Source organism: Cricetulus griseus, chromosome 8 (genome assembly GCF_003668045.3).
Source record: "Cricetulus griseus strain 17A/GY chromosome 8, alternate assembly CriGri-PICRH-1.0, whole genome shotgun sequence".
Taxonomy (NCBI): Eukaryota; Metazoa; Chordata; class Mammalia; order Rodentia; family Cricetidae; genus Cricetulus; species Cricetulus griseus.
This window is the reverse complement of record NC_048601.1, coordinates 88,095,581-88,121,648: the sequence shown is the minus strand read 5'-3', so window position 1 is coordinate 88,121,648 and position 26,068 is coordinate 88,095,581. Positions and strand designations below refer to the sequence as shown.

At 42.9% G+C, this 26,068-nt stretch overlaps 1 protein-coding gene across 1 annotated transcript in view; it reads right to left on the bottom strand.

Moving 5' to 3' along the window:
- Positions 1 to 1,172: 1,172 nt before the first annotated feature.
- Positions 1,173 to 26,068, bottom strand: part of LOC100763871 (cytochrome c oxidase subunit 7A-related protein, mitochondrial-like) — a 47,532-nt gene continuing 22,636 nt past the window's right edge. The window contains exon 2 of the mRNA XM_035449055.1: positions 1,173 to 1,562. Within this exon, the coding sequence (XP_035304946.1) occupies positions 1,173 to 1,562 (390 nt within the window). The remainder of the gene's footprint in view (positions 1,563 to 26,068) is intronic.

Genomic DNA, 26,068 nt, shown 5'->3' with positions numbered 1-26,068 from the left:
GATGTTTCATATACAGTCAGAGCCATGAAAGGTGGCCTCTTTGCCAATGATAGAATTTCAGCCCCTCTACCCCCTCCCTCATGTGGCCATTTCTACTCTTGGCACCGCACGGTGCTAACAGGAGAGGGCGGCATAAATTCTCCTGACGTATCTTCAGAATAGGGCTCACAATTTGTCAGGCCAGTGCTTCCCTGTGGCTCTATACTGTGTGAGCCACACAGTATAAATGATGGCTTTGTTGAGTTGTTGTGTCTTCAGGATATAATATCATGAAACACATTTCCTGCCATGTCCCCTGACTGGGCCACAGCAGAGCAGTGCTGTGGGACCTCCCTCGAGTACCTGTGAAGTTAGGGCCACTGAAGAGTGAGTGTGGCCCATGATGGCCTCGCTTGCTCACAGGTTTCTGAGGACATCTGTAAATCATTGTGTTAAATGCAAAAGGTAGACTTATCACAGTCAGCCTCTTGCTTGAGTCTGATATTTCCTGTTGTGAAGGTTTCCTTGGCATCACACATTGTTGATGAAACACCAGCTACTTTAAGTGATTCAGATTTATAGCCCTTTGATCAATTATCTTGCCATTTTACCCAGTTCCTATGCAATTGAGGAGAAGGTTAAACCATCTCCTATGTAAACACGAGGCTTAATTTTTGCCCCTGTTTTGCATGTTTAATTTGTTTTTCCAGTGGGACCGTTGATCTCTAATGTTATTAAACCTCATCAAGCTTTGTAACTGGACCAGACTAGAAATACTGTTGACAACAGACTGAAAGTAAAGTAGGAATTACCCAAGACTCACAGTGTTTGATAACTCACTTAATTTTTAGTACTCCTAGCCTCCTTTCAAACAAGATAGTGCAGGCAAAAGAGCAAAAATAAACAAACAAAACAGGCACTATGTATGATATGACAATCCCCAGCTAAGGATGGGTTGACAGGACAGCAATAACCCCCCCCTCTGTGTGTGTGGTTCTTCAGGTACTGTAGGCGCCCCCCCTTTCTTTTGCGATAAGGTCTGTCACTTGGATTGGAACTTGCTAAGTAGGCTAGGCTGGCTGGCCATGGAGTTCTAGGGATCCCCCTGTCTCTGCCTCCCTAGCACTGGGATTTTAAACTTGTGTCACAAGCCTGTCTGTCTGTTTGTTTGTTTGTTTGTTTCACAGGCTAATTCATTTATTTGTGGGCTGGGAAGCCATGTAGAGGGCAACCAGGCAGTAGATGGTCCCTCCCACAGTCAGTGTCATGGTGGTCCGGTAAAGTATTTGGTCAGGAAGGCTTTGTTTCAGGTGGGTGGACACACAGTCAGCCTTCTGGAAAAATTTCTGCAGCTCTAGAACTTTGTTCTTCCAAGCATAGTCATTTGCTGTCACACTGGAGGTCAGTTTAGTTGGTGTGACAAATATGATAGCCAGTGCTTCTGTGGAAACCACCAGCTTTAACCCCTGCAGACTATAGGCTTCTGAGGCCCAAGCTCCAGCCAACTTCTGTGTGAAGCCACTAAATTTGTAGTATATGTTGCCTGAGCCCGGCTTCACACAGCCACTGCCTGTGTGACCGCCCTAGAGAAAGAAACTGTTTGGTTTTTAAAGAGTGCTGGCATGATAAGCACTTTACTGCCTGACTGAGCTATTTTCCAACCCATAGTAGTAGAAAGTCTAGAGTGATTGCTGAGAGACATTCAGAGTTGCAAATGGTTGGATTGGGTCGTCTAAACAACAAAGCAGCTAGACCGATGTCCAGGAATGTTCATGGTACAGTGACATTTGTGTGTCATGCACTGATAGAACAGAACAAATACTTCTGCACAAGTCCTGGCATACTCCTGGGGAAACTTCTCGTCTCTGCTTCTGCCTGAGTGCTGGAAGATGGGCTGCTCACTTCGTTGCAGGCTGACCTAGTGCTTACTTGGCAAAGGGCCCAGTCCGTCTCCCTGAAATTTCAGCCATTTACTTAATTACTGAATCAGCACTTGCTGAACCCTTTGCCTACCTTGTGCTGACTACACAGGGTTCTTGCTGTTGTGGGGGGTTCTGGGCTACTTCACTGTTCCTCAGCTTTTTTATTATTATTCTTTAAGTGAGCCTTATTGTTTTTCTCCTCGTAATTACATCTCTACTCCATAAAAACATAACGCCATAAATACACTGTCTATCCATCTATGTGGTAGGTACATACACCTGTGCTTGGTTTGTGTGTGTGTGTGTGTGTGTGTGTGTGTTTACTTTTTACATAAAAGGTATCATTTAAAGCCAGGCTAAGTGCTCATATCTGTAATACAAGCACTCAGGAGGCTGAGGAGGATCATGAGTTGAAAGTCTGCCTATATTATACTCTGAGTTCCAGGACAGCTGGGGCTACATAGTGAGATTCTGTCTCTACCATAGCAACAAGTATTAATTTATAATCCAGTGTCTCATTTTTATGAAGCCAGAGGTAACAATCCTACTGTTAATGCATTGTCTAGTGGGAACTACTGATACAAGCAATTAGTTAGATCTTGATCTGGACATGTCCCATGGTTCTCTGCCTGACTTCTCTTGTTCCCACTCATTACACAGACATCTAGGAAGACGATACTTCATGTCTACCGCACTGTCACCTCAGCCACTTATAGTGGGTGCAATGATGTACTATGTGCCCCCTAAAGGTTTGCACACCCAGGACCTGCAATGGAACTTTGTTTGGGAAAAAGTCATTTTTTTTTTGTAATTAAGGATCTTGAGAAGATATTGTCCTGAATTATTCAAACCTACGTCTTTTGAACGAGCACTCTTATAGGATGCAGGTAGAGGGAGAGTGGGTCAGACACGGGCAAAGGCCGTGTGAAGACTGAGATAGAGACTAGAAACGTGCTGCTATCAAAGAGCAGTGTGGTGAAAGCCAAGGAATGCCCACAGTGAGGAGGTTCTCCTCCAGAACTCCAGACAAGAGCATGCCTGCCCCCAACCGTGATGAGGATGTCTAACCTCCCAAGGCTAAGCTTCTGCATTCCAATCATGGAGGCTGATGACTGGTTTGTAATGGCTGCACATATGCCTGGCAAAAGTGACTTAGCTTTCCCCTTCCTGGCTAGGTGGAGGGGAAGCTTGGATGTTGCTAAGCACGGACAACCATGTAGACATTCCCCTTTCCTTTCTCTCCACACCTCCACCTCCTACTGAATCCTTCTATGTCATCCGACCTATCTCTGTGTCCTACGATTTTAGCTTGGCAATAATCATTATAATTTCCTTCATTTGCTTTTTTTTTTAATTGACTGTGTGACTGTGAGCACTGTGTGTGCTCACACGGTGCTCTGGCATGCACATGGAAGTCAGAAGACAGTCTGCAGGAGCAAGATCTTTCATCAGGTGGACTCCAGGTATTGAATCCAGGTCCTCAAACACCTTACTGATTGAGCCATCTCTAGTACTGATTTAAGCATTTTAGAAACATTAAAACATATGGATCCATGACTTTGTATTACCTGGATCGGATTATACAAGCCACTCAGGAACCTACTTGCTTTCCTCATTAACTAACTTGTCATAGACATCTCTCCATGTCAATAAAAGCAGCTACACATCATCATTTTAATAGCTGCCTGGTTTCCATTGTGTGGATTACTGTAATTTATTTAACCAATCTCCTATTGATGGATGCTAATGTTCCTCTTAAAATGGGATAGCCATTTTGACACATGGACCCATAAATCTAGCCTTGCCAATACAGAGAGCCTCTTATGGCTTTTGACTTGAACACTGCACTTATTTTAACATGGCTGACAATCTTGTCAGCTTTGCAGGTTAGTTGTTACCTTTTTATTCTTAATAGCAGACTACTACTCTTAATTTTGACTCTGCCATTAATTAAAACTCTAATCTTAACTTGCGTTCTAGCTTGTCACTAACTATGTGCACTCTTTAAAGGATTCACTTGGGATTTTTATACATGTGTCTGTCATCAGAGGTGGGTCTTGTTCTGCTTGGATGCTAAATTTCCTCATAAAATACTTTTCCTATGCTGTTGATTTTTCTTTAAATTTTGGAGATTTTATTATTTCATATTTATCCCTGTTATTATTAGGAAGATTATATTTCCCTCTGTCAGTTGTATCCAGTGAGTGAATCCAGGACAAAACTCTATACTGTACCATAGCAGCTATTCATGCCTACTCTACAGCTATTTTGTTTTCTTCTCGGTCAGATTGTTGTGTTGACTATTCAAGGGGAGATATACACTTGGGTTGCTCAGGACACCTGCTTCCTGGTAGATACTGTATTCCTTGTGGATGTCTTGTCTTCATCTCCCACATAAAACATCTCTAATGGCTGGGATTTTGTGGGCCATTTTGGAAAGGGTTTGTATCTTCTTTTGTCTCATATCCCTGCCATAATTAGCACAGTGCCTGATGTGCCCCACAGCTCTTTGCTATTTCACATTGGTTTGTCCCCAAGAATATGCCTTATGCATGGAAGACCCACCTATCACCATAGCAATGAGCCCTTACCCACTGATTGTCTAGTCAGTGCTCTGCTCTGCAAGTTACGAGGGCTGAAGTCACACTCAACAGACTGTTCATTTGTCCCTTTTTGAGAATAAAGAGTCAGGATGGGAAAATTGTATTCAGGAAGTGGACTTTGAGTTGGTTTTGATGGAGAGATGTGCTTTTCAACCCAATGAGAGATTGAGGTACTCTCTTCAAAGGCAAAAGGTAGTAGCAGCATGGCCTAGTCTGGCGCATAGTCAGCCCAGGAAAGGAGCTTGAAACTGATGCTGCTTAGTGCAGAGAGGCTAGAGCAGAGCTCCACCATGTCCTTGGCCAGCAGCCAGGACCTTGTGCATAGGTAACATGCTCAACACCACTGAGCAGGCTGGGGCTTGTCCTCACCAGGGTGGTTGTGGTGGTGTAGATTATTCTAGCGTGTTGGTTCAGGCAGGAAGCCCAGCCCTGTAGCAGCAGACTGGGTCTCTGGTTAAGCTCTGGTCAGATGCAGACCAGACCTGATATGACCAGAAGGGGGCACTAGAGGGCTGAGCGCATGGCACAGGCCAGGTTCCAAGAAGCAGATTCTGAGATGGAAGCCACACAGGAAAGAAAGCTCTTGGGAAGGACACTCACAGAAGAAGGTGACAGAACACAGAATGAGTGGAGACAGAGCCCAGATTTCTCAAACTGCCTGGGCTGCTGTAACAAAATGCCTTATACTGGGTAACTTATAAACAACATGTATTTCTTAACAGTTCTGGAAGCTGAGAATTTCAAGACCCATGGGCTTCCGAAGGCCAGCCCCTAAAACCATCACTTTAGGGATTAGGATTTCAACATAGGAACTGGGGGGGGGGGGGCGGGAGTGCATATCTAGACCATAGTGCTATCTCCACAAAGGCCTTAACAGATCCCATGAGAAAACCTGAGCGAATCCCCGAGAGCTGTGCTGAGTTTGGGTGTCAGGGCAGTGGTGAGATCGCCAGGTCCCTACCCTGCGTTAATCAGGCTGCTAGAGGTACACATGACTTTGGCCAGGCACCTTCTACAAACTGAAGCAGTTCTCAAAGATGGTGAACAGCTGAGGCCCATTGTCCAGCAGCCGGAGAAAACGGGATCTAGGGAAAGTATCCCATTACAATGGGCTGCCACAAGCCAGGACCTGGGGGTGTCGCTGCCCAATGGCTATGAGTGATAGGGCTTGGAGATTAAAAGTTTAGTTCATATAAAAGGGAAAAAATGATTATATTACATTCCCCAGGATAGACCTTGAAGGAGAGATAAAAGGGGAACTGTCCAAGGACATTCACGTATTTCCCATTTTAGAAACAAGTTACCCCTGGATTCCCTGGTGGGGGAGAGGGACTGGGGAAGCTCGGTGAGCGTAGGTGTGAGAGCCAAGGAAGACAGGCAGAGGAATATTAAGGGCCTCTGTGGATATCTGTGGCTTATTTCTCTGAGCTCATTCTAGCGAAGCTTGTGCATCATGGCCTTGGAGCCTCATGACACCATAAAAATAGTCAAACAACCAAATGGACTCAGAATGTGCAAACATGCAATTTTAATTTGAAAAAAGAAAATAGTTTTCAAGGCATTGTGTGCAGTTTTGGCCCTTCAATTACAGTTCTTTTATTGGGATATTTGCCATACTGTTCCATCCATTTCGCATTTCAAGGCTGGAGCAGATGTATTTATGAACTGATTTGCAAAGTGGTTAGCCCTCTTCTGCACAGCTCATAGGCCTTTGATTTAATTCCAATTAGAAAGGAAGATGGAAGGAAGTGTTTACATTGAGCCCGAGGATAGAAAATTCTTACACCACAAAAGTTTTCCCTTTAACAAAATGGAGTGAGTTGGTAGTGGAAACACCAATCAGAGCTTGCCTTGTCAGCATTCAGTATGTCACAACATTTGGTCCATCTTGGCAAATTGTGAGATTTTTTTTCTAATTCTTATCCAATCATTAAACAGCTGTTGTGTCTTTTCTGGATAACGCCAATCTGCTCCATCCATCCTCTGGCCAGTCCAGGTTTCAAGCTTGACACTTCCATGCAATAGCTTCCAATGCACTTCAGAGTCCTGTCCCTTATTATGTATGTCCACTTTGCATGTGGGGTGTGACTCTGCATGAAATGGCCAGACGTCTGTTGTTCATGAAAAGACTCAGCTGTAATGGCATATGGACAACACACTTTAAAAAATGGGGTTATTTCATAATTGCATCAGCTCTGTCCAAGACGAGGGAACACATTCAAATTCCCTATAATTCAAACCACTTGTTAGCAGATCCCTCCATCCCGAGCTCGGGAGGATTGGGATCCGTGAGGGAATGTTCTGTCCCAAGCTGCCCACCTGGCTTGAAAGCTCATCTTGGATCCAGTGCTCTGAGTAGGGGGGCTCTGGCTAGGAAGGTGGTGTGAAGACAATGTCCTGTGCAGAAGGAAATGCTGCCCTAGTTTGGGGAAGGACTGACTCACAAGTTAGGACTCCTTGGTATCTATTCAAGCACTGGTCAGGTTCAAGGTTTGGTCTGGGTAGGATTGCCAGCTATCCATGCAGCCTCTCGTGGCGCAGGGCAGGCGAGGGACATAGCTGTAGATAGTGTGACTGAGGCAGAGGGACATGGGGTCTACGTTGCAGACAACTGAGTTGCTAGCTCAGTGGGTCTCAACCTGTGAGTTGAGACCCCTTTGGGGCTTGAATGACCCTTTTCACAGGGGTCACCTAATACCACCAGAAAACACAGATACTTACATTATGATTCATAACAATAGGAAATTATAGTTATGAAATAGCAAAGAAAATGATTTTATGGTTGGGGTCACCACAACATGAAGAACTGTATGAAAGGGTCACAGCATTAGGAAGGTTGAGAACCACACTGATCTAGTTCATTGCCAGTGCAGCCCTAGATTCAGACAAGCCAGATGTTTTCTCTGAACATCAGCTCTCCTTGTTCATAAAGTGATCTCTCTTTCTCTCATGCCCTCATGCTCTCATTTTCTTTCCTCTATCTGTCTCCCCCTTCTCTCTCTCACACACATACACTCATACACCCTATTGCATGATGGTACTGAAACCATCCCTTTCTTTTCTGCTAGCTTTGAATCTGCAAGATCAACAACAAATAAAAAATATTTGTGGAAAATTGCATCTGGAGTGGACATGGATGTATTATTATTTTTTTTAGTCATTCCTTAAACTATTTAGTGCAGTATTTAAGAGAGTTTGCCTTGAGCTGGCTATTATCAATCAATAATCTAAAGAAAACTCAAAGTACATAGGGGGATGTCATGTGTTATACGCTAATATTATGTCATTTTATATGAGGGACCTGTGCACTTTAGGGTTTATTATCTGAGGGGATCCTGGAACTAATCCTCCTGGATGCTGAGGGACCACTGTATCTGTGGGCTATAAATGCAAGCCAGCATCCTTCTTGGCCCATTATAGGCATACAATACTGGAAGCTATCGTTATTGTTAGCTATTACTAAATGAGGTCCATGAAAAAGGTCTTTCTGTATAATCTAAATTCCCATTACGCTAGTCTTAAGCCCAATCTGGAGGCAAAACCGCTTGCTGACAGCATCCATCTTTCCATTCACAAGTCACATGAAATATATGGCTTTTCTCTTAAAGGACTCCCAATGGTACACTAGGTTTCCTGGCAAGGAGACAGTGATTCAAGCTGGTCCAGGTAAAAAACAAACCTGTGCCAACGACCACATTCTTTGTGCAGAACGTTCCCCACTGGACCATGCGCACAGTGGCGTGTGTGCCAGCCTCTTGGCTGGCTCACCAGGCTGCTGCATAAATTGCCTTGAACATGAAGTTATTTATGGCAGACCCAACCTGACTTTGGCTCAGTTCTTGTCCTTATTTCTTAAATGATAGTAATAGTGCTGAGGAAAGACATGTGGTAAGAAAACTGAATTCCACAGACAAATGTTGCCAGCTGCAGGCTCACTGGTGGCATGGTGGCATTGGCCTCTTGGTTTCATCATCAGCTCTGCGACTCAAGTGTCTGAAGTTACTGCCTCTTCACTACCCCAGGTGGGTGCCATCTTCTACATAGCAACCACAGATGACCAGGGAGGAAGGGTTCATTTTTTTCTGTGATTTTATTGTTTTCTGAGTTCTCTCTGGGGTCTTTGGATAGTTTTTTGACCTAAGGATGTTGAAATAGAAAAATGTACCTTTGTCTATTTCCAGTTTCTGCTTCTTGATTTACTTCACCTCTGAAGAAAATGGGGCAGATGGAGCACACTTTTATTCTTAGCTTCTCTTATTTGCAAGTCAAATTAGCAATACATTATAAGGCACAATTGAAATATGATGGGTTTTAGTAGCCTCCTGTCCCAAGCACCCCACCCCACCCTTTTAAATTGATGTCAGAAAAGAGGAAGAAGAGAATGAAAAGTGTGGTGTTGATATTTGGTGCCAGAGCCTGTAGAATGAGTTTCTAATTTTTTTTGTCCTCTCAGAGCCCCTGTATCCCATGATCCAAGAGAGGGAGTTGACCTATAGGCAGCCAAGTGCCAATTATTTTCTCAATTCATGCCAGAATAGATGATCTTCTGCCTAACCAGGGACCTTAGTTCTGATAGAGGGCATGGGGAGGTGCTGTATGGCTAGGGCATGGGACAAGTCACTTTTCCTCTTCGTTTTGATCCTTGCATTTGTCTCTTCTTCATCCATTTGATCAGATTAATATAATTTAAGTATTTTCCCAACGGAATGTATATTAAACACTAGAGAGAGTACTGTGAATTTTGTTCTAGTATACAGGCTCTGGGAGAAGGTGGCTGGCATGATGCCCATTGTGAAAATAAAAATTCTTATTTTATTTACAGGTAAATAGTTTGGCTTATTTGCTGTTGGTTCTAATCAAGACCTTCGAAGTGATAAACTGGGTGAGAAAGAGCAATAGAAAGACAAGGGAAAACATTTTCTCTACAGAGGTGTTAATCTATCGCTTATCTTTTGTAGTCTGTGTGCTAGTTTTATCTTTTAGATCCCAAATGGGAAAGCCTACCCTAAGGAGTGGACTGAGCTCTCTCTGTATGAGCATATATCCATATATGTATCTGTGTCTACTTACAAAGGGTTCCTTATTCACTCATCTCTTCCCCTCCAAAGTGCCCCATTCCATGGAGCATCTGAGAGATGAGAGGTCACCCATTGGGGACAAACAACTGAGGCATGGAAGTGTTGCTGTCTCCTTCTCAACACATCTTTTTGATTTTCCTTTTGGTTTATAGTCCTTTACATTTTGGGGGAAGTCTTTCTTCCTCCATTTTATCAGATCGTGGGAGAGGTAGACTTTTCACCTCCTTTAAACTTTGATAGAGAGATGGAGAGAGAGAGAGACAGAGAGACAGAGAGAGCTGGGTATGGTACCACACACCTATAATCCCAGTGCTTTGTATGAATCCAGTAACAGACAAGATGAAAAAACTCTTGCTGGTTTCTGGATATAAATTCATCTCTTTGATCATGGAAGAGACTGCCAGGTATGAGAGCATAAGAATGGAAACAGGATATTTGTTTTATGACCCTAAGAGCTCTGAGCTTCAGGGGCAAGAAGCAGAGGGCATTGTGAGGAGTTTCAGGATGAAGGCAGACTACAAAAGGAAGCTGGAGAAATGGAGACTAGATACCTGCTAACACTGTATGCTCATGTACAGCATCCTGAAGCAAACTTTAATGTGGGATTTCCCAGTTGGTGACATAATACTTTTTCTTTCCTTCCTTCCTTCCTTCCTCCCTCCCTCCCTCCCTCCCTCCCTCCCTCCCTCCCCCTTTTGGTTATTTGAGATAGTTTCTCTGTGTAGCCTTGTCTGTCCTGGAACTCACTTTGTAGACCAGGCTGGCCTTGAACTCAGAGACATCTGCCTGCCTCTTCTTCTTGAGTGCTGGGATTAAAGGCATGCACCACCTGGCTCTTTCTTTTCTTTTAATTCATGTTTTCTGATGGTATACAAAGTGATGGGTTTCACCAAGACATATTTATACGAATGTATTAAAATTGTTACTTTCTCATCAATGCCTCCCCTTGCCCCCTCTTTCCTTCTAGTAGACCCCTGCTTTCATGTCCAATATATTCTGTTACCCTCCCTGGCTCCTGCTTCCCTTACGCCTCCTCCTCCCTTCTGCAGTCCCCTTCTTTCATAACATATACATTTTATATTCATTAAAGTTCAGGTAACACATATCTCAGACTGCCTTATTTTATATGGCATAATGGTCCTAGCTGAAATTGCAATCCTCCTGCCTCAGCATCTGAAGTGCTGTGATCATAGCTGTGTGCCACTATGCCTGGTAGACATTCCCTGTCTTAGCTCCAACCTGTTTGTGTTGAGCTTTACAAAAGCCATGGCATGAAAGAGTGCCCAAAACTACCTGGGGTGCTGAACTTTTCTGGGCACCATTCACATCATGTTCTCACAGTTTTCCATTGTCCTTTATCCGTGGCGCTAGGGGTAGAAGCATGGCCATTGCTCATGCTAAGCAAGTGCTCTACCGCTGAGCTGCACCTTGACTCCCATAAAGCACTTCCATGCGATGATAGAAGGAAAATGTATTCCAAGGCGGATTGTACACATCTCTGCTAAAATTAACGAGCTCTAAAAACTTAAAATTTTAGTTTTTGAACGCACACACAAAACTGTGATCAGTGGCTGGGATGCCAGACGACAAGAACTAAAAGAATGCATGAGAGGAGAAGGCGTTTTGGAGTTTTGATGTGCAACACATGATTTTTGGAGTCTCTACTTTCTTGCGTATAACTTCATGAAACTACTCAGCACAAACAATCGCATGCATCCAAACAGTTGTGCACACTAGCCTTTTCAAAGCTGTCCTTACTGTTTTCTACTCCCATGAGATAGTTCCTACTCATGTTCAGAGGCTTGCCCATCACCTGCCTGTCACCTGCTAGACTACACAAAGGAGAAAGAAAGATGGCCAAGGAGCCAGAGGACAGCAGGTTGCCATGCCAAGAGCAGAGTCTTTTATGTTCTTTGATAACTCTGTGAGTTCCCGCTCCTATTCCTTCCATCTATTAATGAACATGAACTACATCCTGGCCTTTAATCATCGATATCATTTCATAGAGACTTTTGCATGAGCCTCCCCTCGCCCTTGCTTCTCAGAACATCTGCTTCCCAGACCTTCTCTGGAGAACGAGTGTATACATGGCAGCTTTCCCCTTCTCTGGGCCACAGAGCTGCATTTCCTATGCACCTTCAAGCATTACATAGAAAATTAAGCTAAATGTACCATATTTTGTTATAATTACAGTTTAGGGGGAAAATCCTTGTTAATTAGTTATCCAAGAAAGTTATGTGGCCCATATGCTAGGGAGAAATGTGTAGTTCGCAGTCATAAAGCTTGGTAATAAATGGGTAGTGATGAGTGAAAGGAACCAATGTAAATTAACATCCTCCAAATAAATCAAACAGTTTAGATAATTGGACCACTCATAGAGACCATGTGCAAGTAGTTCTGGTCTCCACTTTTAAGGTGTCTGATTTTAGTTCACCTAAAACTATTTTTTTAATAAACAATAGTAATTTGGGGGTACTGCTCTGGTGCCATATGATAGGTATAGAATTACTGTGTTTGCAATATGATAATAGCAATACTATTCTGATTATTCGCCATGGAGTCTTTGGCATTGGGCTGGATGATGATAGAAATGAAGGAGTTTTCATTCAAATGAGGTCTCTTCCTTTTGGGAATTTATTCTCCATAGCTATGAGCACCAGCCTGAGTGACATGGAGGACAACTTTATCGTTGTCCTGGAAGAGTCTCCTCATTAATGATGATCTATACCTCGTGACCAGGGCTTCTTCTGCTCTGGGTCCACTTCACTTGCTTAGTTCCTTTCATTTTTACAGTCACCACAGGAGTGTATTTCCTAAGATAGTTCGGATATCTACAACTGGAAACCATCAGCTGGGAATGACTGACGTGCCTAGTCTCTGGCAGTATCAGATCTATAACTTGAAAAGGAGCAAGCTTGTGTGTTCATCACTTGTCAGTGTTTAAGACCTGGCTTATTTTTGTCCTTTTGTTCAGATATGCTGTATAAGTTTATCTTTGGGTTGGCTCCCTTCAAGGTGGCTTGATAACCTACACAACCTCAAGAGTGACATTCTTCATAATTGATCATAAACTTGACAGATCTAGAATAATCTAGGGCACGGGTGATTCTCTGTGGATGCCTACAAACAATGATCTCGATTAGGTTAAACGAAGTGGGAAAACTCACCCACTGTGTTCACGCATTTCCCTAGGCTAGGATCCTGTACAGAAGAGGGGGGCTGGGCTCTAATATTCACTGTTCTGTGCTGCCTGACCAAAGATACAATGTGATGATATGCTTTAAGTTCCTGCTACCACGCCTTCTATATGACGCACCATGAGACCATATTCCTTCAACCGCGAGCCAAATAAACCCTTCTTTCCTTAATTTGATTTTGTCTGGGTATTTCTCACAGCAACAGGAAAAGTAGCTAATACAGCTTCCCAGAGAAATTGAGTTGCATTCTCTTTACTGAGAACTCAAAATCAAAGATGTGTGTTGCACACATGTGGGCTAGTGTTTCAGTGAGGGGATAATGTACAAACTCGGGGCATGGGATATGTCTGAAAAACTGAAAGTATCCAAATGTCATGACAAAGAGAATTATAGATAAGAGTTCTAGAGATAATAAGTGAAAGGTGTTGGGACCATATCCTGAGACAGATGAAGGATTTGGTTAGTATGTAATCATAGAGATCTCTGATTGTAGGCTACAGAATAGGCTCCCAAAGAGTGAAAACTATGCTTACAAATCCAGAGTTAGAGGAGGAGGAAGGCTCCTCTCTAGTTAATGCCTTCATCCTCACTGCATTGCAGGGGCTTCCCTGCAGTAGATTTTGTTGGTTAGGTCACTGGCTATTTCCTAGTCAATTTTTCTTTGTTCATGTCAAACTTAGGACATTGAAAAGTTGAAATCTTTGTTTCCCAGACATTTGTTTGGGATGAGCATGTGACAGGTTGACTGTGGACTTCTGGGAAAGAATTTAGCCTGTAGACAGGAGAGATGCACTAGAAGACCATGTCAGAACCTGACAACTGGAACCATTTTTGACCCCCAAAGTGTTGTCCAGCCTAAGAATGCATGCCTGCTGTCACAAAGGGTGGAATGACTCCTGGTCCTAGATAACAGCATGAGTTCAGCAGATCATCAGAACTCCAGGACATCACTAATACTCAATTTTTCCTTAAGCAAGTATTGTATTGACTTTTCTGTTTTATTTCATCACACACTCCCACATCACAGTCTATCACTGAGGGAATTCAAGGCAGGAAGTATCGAGGAATGCCGATCTCTAATTTGCTTCCATGGCTTGCTTATATTGTTTTCTATACAATTGAGGATGATTTGTTCAGGAATGCCACCACCCACAATGGTCTGGGCCCTTCCACACCAATCAACAACCAAGAAAATGTCCCACAGACATGCCTACAGTCCAGTCTGAAGGATACAATTCTTCAGTTGAGGTTTCCTCTTCCTAGGTGACTCTAGTCTGTGTCAATGAGAAAAACTAACTCTGAAAGCCCTGATGTGCTATAGAGCAATCTTTGTACACTATAACTATGTATTACTCTCATTGGTTAATAAAGAGCTGACTGACCTACAGCTGGGCAGGAAGAGATTGGGTGGGAGACCCAGACTAGGAGGATGCTGGGAAGAAGAAGGGCGGAGTCTCAGGATCATGAACAAGATGTGGAGAAAGCAGGACTTGTAGAAAATGAGGTGACAAGCCAGATCCATGTGGCAACACCTAAATTAATAAATATGGGTTAATTTAAAATGTAAGAGCTAGTTAGTAACAAGCCTAAGCTATCAACTGAGCATTTATCATTAACAAAAGGTCTCTGTGTAGTTTTTTGGGAGCAGCTGACAGGACAGAGCTGATGGGCTGTCCTGACAAACACTCTGCCTACAGACTTGGTGATGTCTTCTGTACATAAGAGGCATCTTTAGGACTACAGGAGTTCATCCAAGAATCTTTCATCTGTCATTATAGCTCAGCTGGGTACAGACTGCTTGGATTTTCAACAAGAGAAGGAAGTGTCTATAGTCCACATAGCACATTGATGGTGGGAAGGCAGAGTTCGGATGATTCTGTCCGCTTGGGGTGACACTATTTAGCACATTGTCTAATGTCATAGAAAGAGTCTAGCCTGTTCCTTCACCCTCAGCTCTTTTGCTTGCTTCTGGCACTTGGCATAGCATGGGACAAAGTCTACTTGCCCTGTGACTATTACATCAGAAGGTCTCATAGCAATTAAGAGGGCCAGGGTAGTTATTTGTAAAAAGTGTCTTGAAGTTTCAATAACACTTCATATTTGGAGGAAAAAGTATTACTCTCCCACTCTTTTCTTCAAGCAATTCATGATAATAGAGTAGTGTCCTGCAGAAAAATTAAACAGCAATAGAACATCTTGCTTTTCTCAAATAGGCACAATCCTTTTATTGGAATCTTAATGAAATATATACTCATAAGAATACTCTGAAATCCCTCAGCTTCCACCACTCAGATACGCTCACTGGCACTCGCATGGATGGGATACCCACACCAACAGCCACCAATTAATCTGTCATCCAAGATCTGCCACCTCCTGAGAGGATCAAGTTAACCCAAAATGACTGCCTGCCTCATTTTTATGCCACCGCACTATTGAAAAGAAAGGCATACTTATTGGAAGTGTAATAGAGGGGTTCTCTTGGACCATGGGCTGTCACCCAGTGGGATCCCTGGTGTGGCTTCCGAGAACCTGGCCACTGCAAGAACAGCTTTTATGTTACTTTCTGAAGAAATGGGTGGCTGAAGTGTTCCATCAGGGCAATTCCTTCTGGAGGGAGGATGACAGCTGTGGCCGGTATGAAACAGAGACTCCTTGTTCCAATGAGTGACACTAATTATGGGGAAGAGCTTTGTAAACACTCCTCTCTGTTCAGAGGAAGTGAGCAACATATAGTAAAGAGCCGGCACAACCCAAATGACATCTATAAATAAATAGCAAACATGAGCACTTTTCTAATTGAATGCAGGTAAGTAAATAAATCAGGAGACACTTAAGCCCATGCTGGAGACGAGTCATTTTCTACTCCTTTGACAAAATGAAAGAGGGATTGGCTCTTGGAGTTTGCCCAGATGTGGCATGCTGGGAAGACTGCTCTCCACCTAGCCGCCTGCTACCTCCAAGCAAAGGGCTTATATATCATGTGTGTGTCCAGGGCCCTCTCAGTTTAGAAATGGGGTTTATTTTACAACTTCATTTTCGGCAGTGGTTGGCCACTCCAGAAGTAATGTACACGTTAGCTCTTCATTCAAAGCAAAATGTATAAACAAGAGCCTGTAGAGACCCCAGGGAAATCAATAAGTTTTGGGGGGTTAACCTGATATCTCACCAACGTTCATCTATTATGCTAGGATTGCATCCTGCTGTCAAAGAAAACTCAAAGGAAACAGCTTGGACAAGGTGGAAATTCATTTATGTATTATGTAAAGGAGGCAGGTGGTCCAGAGCTGCTGTGATTCCCATGGGTCAGGAAGCTAGGTGATCTCTCCTGTGTTTCTCTTAGGGTATGACTGCCTCTCATCCCAGGTACCATCATATCAGAGGGACTTTATTTCTAAGCCTGGGTTAGTAGTGGGTACTTCTTTAGGAAATAGGGGAGACCAGAGTCACTAAAAGACATATGCAAGCTGGGCAGAGGTGATGCACACCTTCAATGCCAGCATTCAGGAGGCAGAGGCAGAGGCAGGCAGATCTCTGTGAATTCGAGGCCAGCCTGGTCTACAGAGTGAATTCCAGGATAGCCAGAGCTGATAAACAGAGAAACTCTGTCTCCAAAAACAAAAACAAAACAAAAGTCACATGCACACTGTTTTGCAAAGTGGTCACCTGACACTTGTTAGCCAGGATGAGTATGACCACATCTAGATAATGAGGACTCCGTTAGCCATTCCCCATTGTCAACTTAACTGGGTTTGAAATCATCTATAAGACACACCTCTGGGTATATCTTTCAGAGACCAAAGGACATGACAAAGAGGGAAAAAGAATTCTCCCTTCTCTGCTTCCTGGTCTTCTGATATGAATGAACTCTGACATACCTTCCACACCATGATGGAAACTATTCTCTGAAACCATGAATCCAAATAAAACCTTTCTTCCTACGTTGCTTTTTGTCAAGTACTTGGTCACAACAATCAGGGAAGTAACCAATACAGGGGCTTATGATTTTTCACTCCTGGCAATAAAGAATGTTATTACCATTAGGAGGGTAACATGGTTACCAGGACATCCAGACACCCTGCCACTTGTCCATGGAGAGGATGTTTGCAACACATGTAAGAGTTCCCACTGAACCTCACAAAAGCTGCAGAAAGACATTTGACACCAGTCAAGAGCAAGTCCTAAGTTGAAGGATATCCCCCCTCTGCAGAGCTGGGTGTCAGGAGGGCTGCTCTGCTGGCTGCTTCCCTTCTAAACTTCGCCTTGTTGATGGGCCCATTGCACACAGCACAGTGTTCTTCAGCATGGCTATAGTACCAGGCATGCCCAGCCCTCTGACATCGTACCACACCACCTACAAAGCTCACTGCCTGCTTGAGTTACCAAAAAAAGAAAAAAAGAAAAATTCTCCCTCAAATAATGCTTCATAATGTTTAAAAGTCTACAGTTTTGTGTTGGGCCACATTCAAAGTTATCCTGGGTTCATGTGGCCTGTAGGCCACAGGGTAGACAAGCTTGTCTGCTACTTTCTTCTGGGAAAAACAGTTTCCTCTAGAAACAACTTGAAGTGCCCAGAATCTTTTTATACTTCTATTTGAAATGTTTGACACCTTTATTTACCTATTTTTTAAAGTGTGTGTGTGTGTGTGTGTGTGTGTGTGTGTGTGTGTGTGTGTGTGTAGGGGGTTGCATGTGCCATTGCACTCATCTGAGGTCAAAGAAGACCTTTGTGGAGGTGGCCTTTCTTCCCTTCCATCTTTATGTAGCTTCCAGGGACTGGACTCAAGTGACTCAGCTTGCACAGCAAGTGCCTTTATCTTCTGAGCCATACTGTAGACCCAAACTTTCTTTATTTTTCTGGTCCCAAATTTCCTATCTCTTCTTGAGAGACATGTCTATGAGTAGGAAATAAAGGTGAGCCTGCCATTTTAATTAGTTGGAGTGAAGTGAGGCATAACAGATTAGGTATTTGGGTATGTGTATGATTTTGTTAGTATTTTCCCTACATGTAGCTATTATTAAGAATTCTATTAATGTGGAGGGTTTTTTTTAATTTTAGAAACAATCTTATTTTACATACCAATCCCAGTTCCCTCTCCCTCCCATGCCTCCAAACGACCCCCCAACCCACCCCCCACCCACTCCCCAAGGATAGTGAGGCCTTCCACAGGGTATCATCAAAGTCTATCACATCCTTTGGGGGAGGGCCTAGTCCCTCTTTCGTATATCTGGGCTGCAATAGTATTCCTCCATAGGGAATGGGCTCACAAACTCCATTTGTGCCCTAGGGATAAACCCTGGCTCCACTGTCAGATGTCCCATAGACTGCCCAGGCCTCCTAGCTGACACCCACATTCAGAGGGCTTGGTTTGGTCCAATGCTGGTTTCCCAGCTTTACAACTAGGGTCTCTGTGCCCTCACTAGGTTAGGTCAACTGTTTCTGTGGGTTTCTCCAGCACTGTCTTGCCTCCTTTGCTCATCCCTCCTCCCTAAGGTGAAGGTTTTAAGGGCAATCTTTTTCATGGGATTCTTTTTCTATCAAGAAATGAAAGAAAGTCCCAGCTTTTACTCTCTAAAGATGCAGGAGTTCATATGCATGAATGAATATCAGTAAGCACGCGCTCTCAGAGAGCAAGGGGTGTGTGCTTAGAATTACTCTATGCAACTAGAGCTAAGTAAATAGAATGCTGTGCCAGGAGTCTGCGGTGGAAGCAATTGCTTGGAAGAGCATTTAGGACCACTCTATCCAGTGCTTTCATTAAAGATTTCTCGGAAGTGAACGTGGTTCATGAAAGGAGGGAGAGATTCCTTAAAGTTAAAAGAAATGGTATTATGGCAGATTATGGCCTGAGTAAAATGGGGAGGGGGTGAAACTCACATCCCTGAGTTTGATGTATGCTCACTGATGGCAGAGAAGACAGCCATGGTGGAGAAAATTGGCTAAGGGGCTGGGGATTATTTTTTTGTTGTTGTTAATTTCTTTTCATTCTGCAGTGAAGGACTTTATAGCCATTTGTGTATGTAAGAAATTGCACTAGTGTCTTCCATACACACAGCTGTCTAGCCTTCACAGTAACCCTGGGGAAGCAGATATGATTATCCCCATTTTGTAGATGATGAAACTTGAGTCAAAAATAAGCGAAGGGGTATGGTCAAGGTGTACCCACTGGAAGACTTGAGGTTGAAATACAGTGTGCTGATTTTACAAGCTCTGTCTACCTCACAACAACAGGTTATGCTGTAAGGGAGGCAGAAGAGCTAGTAACCTGGTTTAACCACCTTTTGATCTATTCCCATTGCTTGTGCCCAAAAGTTGCACATTCACCAAAGCTGGGGCAGCTGCTGAATCTCAAGGTCTTGATGTGGCCTCTGGTGGCTGGATAGGCCAGTGATGATGGCAGACTGTCAGCATCAGGCACATTTGTGTTTCTGGAACATCATTACTGGTCTCTACTTACTCACAGATGGGACAAGATTGGGAGGTCTAGGGACTAGCCAAAGCATGTTGTTGTCTATTTAGGCATCTCCTTGGTTCCTGATTAGCCAGGAATTTTGTTTGTCTTTTAAGTCACGAAGGTCCCAGCTGTCAAAGTCTTTCTTTCTTGAGCATCTGCAGCCATTCTGCTCTGGACCATGAGCTCATCTGATCCCCCACTCCAAGCTGCTTTGGATTCGACCTGGTCTTGGCTAGGAGACCTTCAATGAAAGGTTAAGTGGTAAAGTGGTATTTGTGACTCAGTTTTCCCAATGAGTCAGAAATAAAACTTCATTCAGTATGTTAGAAACCATCCTGGGATGAAACCCAAAGGATGTTTCCTCTTTAGTTCTTTTGGGATGCAAATGGACTTATTAAATGTAGGGGGTCCATTAGTGAGGGTGGGGAGACAGGCTCAGAGCATCCAGATGCCATTGTTTCCCTCTCTCCTGCCTCCCTCCACATCACTCTTTTTCTTGACTTAAAAAAAAAAACCTATTTTAAAATAGTATGACCTAATCATTCAGGGGTAATTCATATTTCTTATTAACATTTTGATCAAGGAATTTGTGTCCAAATTTAATTCTACCAGTTAGTAATATTGGGAAAAAACGTACCAGGAGCCAACTAAAACAAAACAAATAAAACAAAAACTAAACACAAGTTTTTTAGTGCTTTCTTAAAAATCTGAGAATGAAGGAATACTGGACAAGTTCAATACTCAGTGAAACTTAATTTCCTTAGAGAAACATGACATTAACCAAACTTGCAATGTACCTCCCCCCAAGTGTTGTCAGGAGGAATGACAGTCTGTGCTGTGTACACCCACACTTTCATGGTGAATTGGCTTCTGACCATTGTGCCAAAACTCACACTGGGAAAAGAACAGCTTATTTACTAAAGAATTCTGGGAGAACGGAATGGTCACATGCAAAAGAATGAAACTGGGCCCTTACCTCACATTCCTGGGGAGGATCAACTCAGAAAGAACAGAAGGCTGGAATGTATGACCTGAAGCTGTACAATTATTAGAAGAAAGCATAGGAGGAAGTGTGATACCCCAATTGTACAGGCAATGATTGGTTGATTTGACTCCAAAAGCTCAGAAAACAACAGCAGGAAAAGACAAATTTGATTGTATCTAGCTTTTGAAAAAGGTTTGCACAGAAAAAAATAAGAGGGCAACAACAACTCTCTTAGAGAGGAGAAGATGTTTGCAAGATGTTACCAAGCATCTGATAATTAATATACAAAATATAGAAGAGACTCAACAGTAAGGAAACAACCTTATCTTTAAAATGAGCAAAGCACTAAAAGAAATGTTTCTCTAAAAACAACATATGAATGATTATAAACACACAAAAAACACCCACCTTCGCTAATTATCAGAAAACTGCAAATCAAAGCTATGTTGGCATATCTCTCTATTGTCAACAAGATGAAATGTATTAAGGGGACAGTCAATGTGTGTCCTATCATTTGGGGGATATGTATCTTTGCTGTATCTGGGCTACAATAGTATTCCTCCATAGGGAATGGGCTCACAAAGTCCATTGTGCTCTAGGGATAGACACTGGCTCCACTGTTAGAGGTCCCATAGACTGTCTTGGTCTCCTAGCTGACACCCACATTCAGAGGGCTTGGTTCGGTCCAAAGCTGGTTTTCCAGCTTTACAACTAGGGTCTCTGTGCTCTCACTAGGTCAGGTCAACTGTTTCTGTGGGATTCTCCAACACGGTCTTGGCTACTTTGCTCATCCCCCCTCCATCATGTAGAAGTTTTAAGGAGAAATCTAACCCTAACCCTCTTTGCAACTGGATTCCAGGAGTATGGTTCAGTGTTTAGCTGTGGGTACCTGTTTCTTCTTTGATCAGCTACTGGATGAAGGCTCTAGGAATGGTAATCAAGGTCATCAATCTCATTGTAGGGGAAGGGTATCAAAAGCATCTTCTCCACCACTGCCTAGATTCTTAGTTGGGGTCATCCCTGTGGATTTCCTAACATTTCCCCTGTGCCAGACCTCTCTCCAAACCTGTACTGTCTCCCTCTATCAAGGCATCTCCTTTCCTGCCCTCCTCTATTCCTCCCCTGCCTCAGTCCTCTTGTTCTCCTCCCCCTTCCCTTCCCTCCTCCTTCCTCACCACCCCCGCCCCATGCTCCCAATTTGCTCAGGGGCTCTTGTCCCTCTCCCCCTCTTTGAGAGACTAAGCAGTCTTTTCTTGGGATCCTCCTTGTTTCCTAACTTCTCTGGTGGTGTGGATTGTAGGCTGGTAATCCCTTGCTCTATGTCTAAAAACCATATATAAATGAGTACATACCATGTTAGTCTTTTTGTGACTAGGTTACCTCACTCAAGATGGTTTCTTCTAGTTCCATCCATTTGCCTGTGATTTTTCAAGACTCCATTGTTTTTTCCACTGAGTAGTACTCCATTGTGTAAATGTACCACATTTTCTCCATCCGTTCTTCAGTTGAGAGGCATCTAGGTTGCTTCCAGGTTCTGGCTATTACAAATAATGCTGCTATGAACATGGTTGAACATATGTCCTTATTGTATTAATGTGCATTCTTTGAGTATATGCCCAAGAGAAGTATTGCTGGATCTTGAGGTAGACTGATTCCCATTTTCCTGAAAAACTGCCATACTGATTTACAAAGTGGTTGTACAAGTTTGCACTCCCATCAGCAATGGAGGAGTGTTCCTCTTTCTCCACATCCTCTCAAGCATAGACTGTCATTGGTGTTTTTGATTTTAGCCATTCTGACAGGCGTAAGATGGTATCTCAGAGTTGTCTTGAGTTGCATTTCCCTGATGACTAAGGATGTTGAACACTTTCTTATGTGTCTTTCATTCATTTTAGATTTCTCTGTTGAGAATTCTCTATTTAGTTCTGCACTCCACTTTTTAATTGCACTGTTTGTTTGGTGTTTTGGAGACTAGCTTCTAGAGTTCATTGTATATTTTGGAAATCAGCCCTCTGTCAGATGTGGGGTTGGTGAAGATCTTTTCCCATTCTGTGGGCTGCCGTTTTGTCTTGCTGACTGTGTTCTTTGCCTTACTGAAGCTTCTCAGTTTCAGGAGGTCCCATTTATCAATTGTTGACCTCAATGTCTATGCTACTGGTGTTATGTTCAGGAAGTGGTCTCCTGTACCAATTTGTTCAAGAGTACCACCTACCTTCTCTTCTAGGAGAGTCAGTGTGGCTGGGTTTACCTTGAGGTCTTTGACCCATTTTTTGCCCATGGCTGTGATGAACTAGGGTAGTACCACCACCTACAGGGGGGAGGCAAGAGATGTGTGAGAAGAGCCTCCAGTGCACAGGACGGCTCCACAGCAAAGAGTTTGTGGCCCCAAATGTCAACAGTGCCAAGGTTGAAAACCATGCTTAATCTTGATAAGCCTCTGGTTTTGGGTTTTCAATTGCCTCTAATATCAGTGCTTATAACCTAGGTTGGCTTGGCTATCAGAAAAATGAACCCCAGTGAACCAGAAACCTGTGCCTGGCTGTATAATGTTCCAAAGCCTGTTTTAGCTCAGGATCCTTACAATGGGCCTCTCTAGAATGCTACCAATGTTTTGTCAGCACAGATCACTGGTCTTTCCTAAGCTTATAGTAGAAGTGTGTAGTACCTTATTACAGTAGAAGTGTGTAGTACCTTATTTCCCTGGCACCCCTTCCCCGTGTCAGCAGCGTCTCAGGAAATTTCCCCCCCAATTAGATAAGGTCTTGGTGGCAATACAAATCTACATACCTACGGAAGCCAAAGGGAACACAACCTGCCTTTTTTTATCCTCTCTGCCCAGACAGGGATTGGCCTGTGTTCTAATCTTAGCCAATACAAAAGTCTCTTCCAGTATGTTGGCAACCATGCAAGAGAAGACAAGAAAAAATGCAGCAATATGCTGACTGGGGTCAACCTGCTGTGTCTGCAGCTCGGGGCCCTCTTCCCAATGCCACACAGTCCTTGGTTCCTGTCTCCTCAGACATGTGTTTCTAACACTACACAAACCCTATGAATTCTGTAGGACTTGTATAGCAATCTCATATAGTTCCAGAATTGGTTCCATTGAGTGCAGTCAAGACTCTTAGCAAATGACTTACCACTGACCTGGTGAGCAGAGCCATCACTGTGTGGATGGTGTCTCCTTAGAGTCAGAGTTCAGGGCATCTAACCTAGACAGAAGCAGAGCAGGGAAGAGCTTCTGGCTGTGTTTCTTCACTAGCATTGCAGTGACATCAAATCCCAGAGTCTAAGGCCAGTTTCTTTATTGAAGCAAAGCTGAGTGTTCTTGCTCTAGCCAAGTCCTTATCAATAAATGTAAATTAGCAGAGTGTTTTAGCTCTATCCTGCAGTGAACTCTCTGCATTTGCCTAATAGCATTGAGCAACAATCAGACTTAAAATATTGATTTAAGCAAATTCTCAGAAGTACATGGCATATTTATTGTAAAATATGAAGCTATCTTTTTTGCCCCTCATTTTATCTCCACTATTTGCCAGACCCTATTTTAATATCTCTGTGGAATGGAAACACATTTTTGTCCCCCATCTGGGAGTAGTCTAGTCAAACAATGACAGCAGCTTCTGATAAACACATAAAGAGTAGTCTCCAAGTTCATTAACTGTTATCTTTTAACAGATTTCTCTGGAGCACAGAAGCACGGTTTGTAGGAGAAAGAAATCGGATAAGCTTTGGTTTCTGTCTTGAAATAATAGCTTAATGACAAATTGAATTTGTTTATTGGCTTAAGAGTAGCCAATTGTTTTTAATGTTGCAGACAATGCTACAGTTATAACTTTCTCTTTATAGATACAATGTATTAAACTCAAGTGTGAGAGAGGTTTAAGTAGCTTTTATTTTCTAAGGGTGAAAAAGGCAGTGCTTAGAATAGGAATGCAGAATTGTAGTTCTTGATCTTCTGAATTATTCTCAGCTGGTAACTGTTGTGGAATATTATTTTAAGATGTGTTACATTTGTTTATGCTGTTGAACATTTGTTTAATGATGCAAAGATGTGTGTATTCTTTTATGTTGTATTTGGTTAACTATGTGAAACTGTGTTATTGTACCTGTCTAAAACACCTGATTGGTCTAATAAAGAGCTGAACAGCAAGGCAGGAAAAAGGATAGGTGAGACTGGCAGGTAGAGAGAATAAAGAAGAGAAAAATCTCGCCAGAAATAAGCCAAGCTAAGGCCAGGTATTTACAGGAAAGCATAAGCCTCCATGTGTGATTTATTTGGGAGCTGGGTCGTGGGCCCCCCAGAAGAGCAAAGAGTGAAAACAACCAACAACAGATAACATTTACAGTCATTCTAAGCTTGGATATGATATTGTGGTCTGTAATAGTATGTATTTATAAGTTTCGATTATGTATTTAAGGGTGGTAGCAGCTACTATCCATATTGGTACTGAGAAGTATTTTAAAAAAAGAAATAGAGAAACAAGTTTGGTAAATATTTTAGAAATGAAACTGTTAGCTCTCCTGGGAAGGTTGGTAACATGTTCAATGTCTCCAAGGCTCAGTTTTCTCATCTTGAAAGTGGAGATAATAATTGTTACTTCAACTGCTTTTCTTTTCTTTTCTCTCTTTTTTTTAGAACTTGATTAAACCCCAGGCCCTGTACACTCTAGACAAGTTTTCTATTACCAAACAACACACTTGAGCCCTCAGCTTGCTGTGTCAATGACTAAATGCACCTGCGAGCTTTATATTTGCTTGAAGAGGGGAAGGAAAGCTGACACAGTGTAAGAGCGCTTGCCACCTTTGCAGAAGATATGGGTTTGGTTTCCAGCACCCACACGGGGGCTCCCAATTCTGTAACATCAACCCCAGGGGATCTGATGCACTCTTCTGGCCTCTATCAGCACCAGGCACACATGTGGCATACCTACATAACGCAGGCAGAACACATATACATGAAGCAAATAAATACAATTGAAGTGTTCTTTTCTACCCTGCATTTTTTTCTTTTCCTTTCTGATGCCTAGGGAAGAAATAACTTTCAGTTACTATTCTTCCGCAAGGAAAAACTCAGCTAAACCCTAACAGAAGCCTCTGGTTGTCACTGTGTCAAGTTACAAAGGAAAGGTATCCTGCATGTCACTGGAGTTATACACTTTAGGAAGCAATCTGGGACTGAAGGGGCCAAAGTCTCTTCCATCTTTTGTGATATCCTGGCCACACTCAACTGTTCATTTTCCTTTCCCGGTCACTGCATCTTCTGTGCAGTAACACTAAGCAGATGCCCTGACTCTTGGGATGTGAAGAAGACAAACACAACCTTCCCCTGATGAGCTTAGACACAATGAAATGAAATTGGCTGAAGTAACCTATGTCAGGACTGCTACCCCAAAAGGAGTGACAACTACTAAGAACAGAGCTGTGACTGAGGATGTGTCTTCCTGCTGAACTCCTGCTCACCCCTCAAAGCCCCTGCCAAGATCTTCTATTTGTCTTTGTGGATCCTCTGGGCATCTTTGATCATGGGTTGACTTTTGCTCACAAAGACTATTTTGTGTGTCAATTCTCTACCTTGAGGATGAGGACATATCACAGTCATAGTTTCCAATTTTCTCCATTATCTGTGATGTCCCATACAGGGTAGCAGTGGAAACCAGCAGAATTAGAAAAATCTTGGCATCCTACTGTCCAGTGATGTTAGTTTGGGTGCTCCTTAACTTCCCTCAACCCCTTTCTATTTTCTCTGAAATGGGGAAATAATCCTGATGTAACAATTGATGACACAAATTATAGCTGTGGTCAAATGTTAGTTTCTTCTTTGTATTTCCTTGCTACTGTTTCTGAGTTAACTA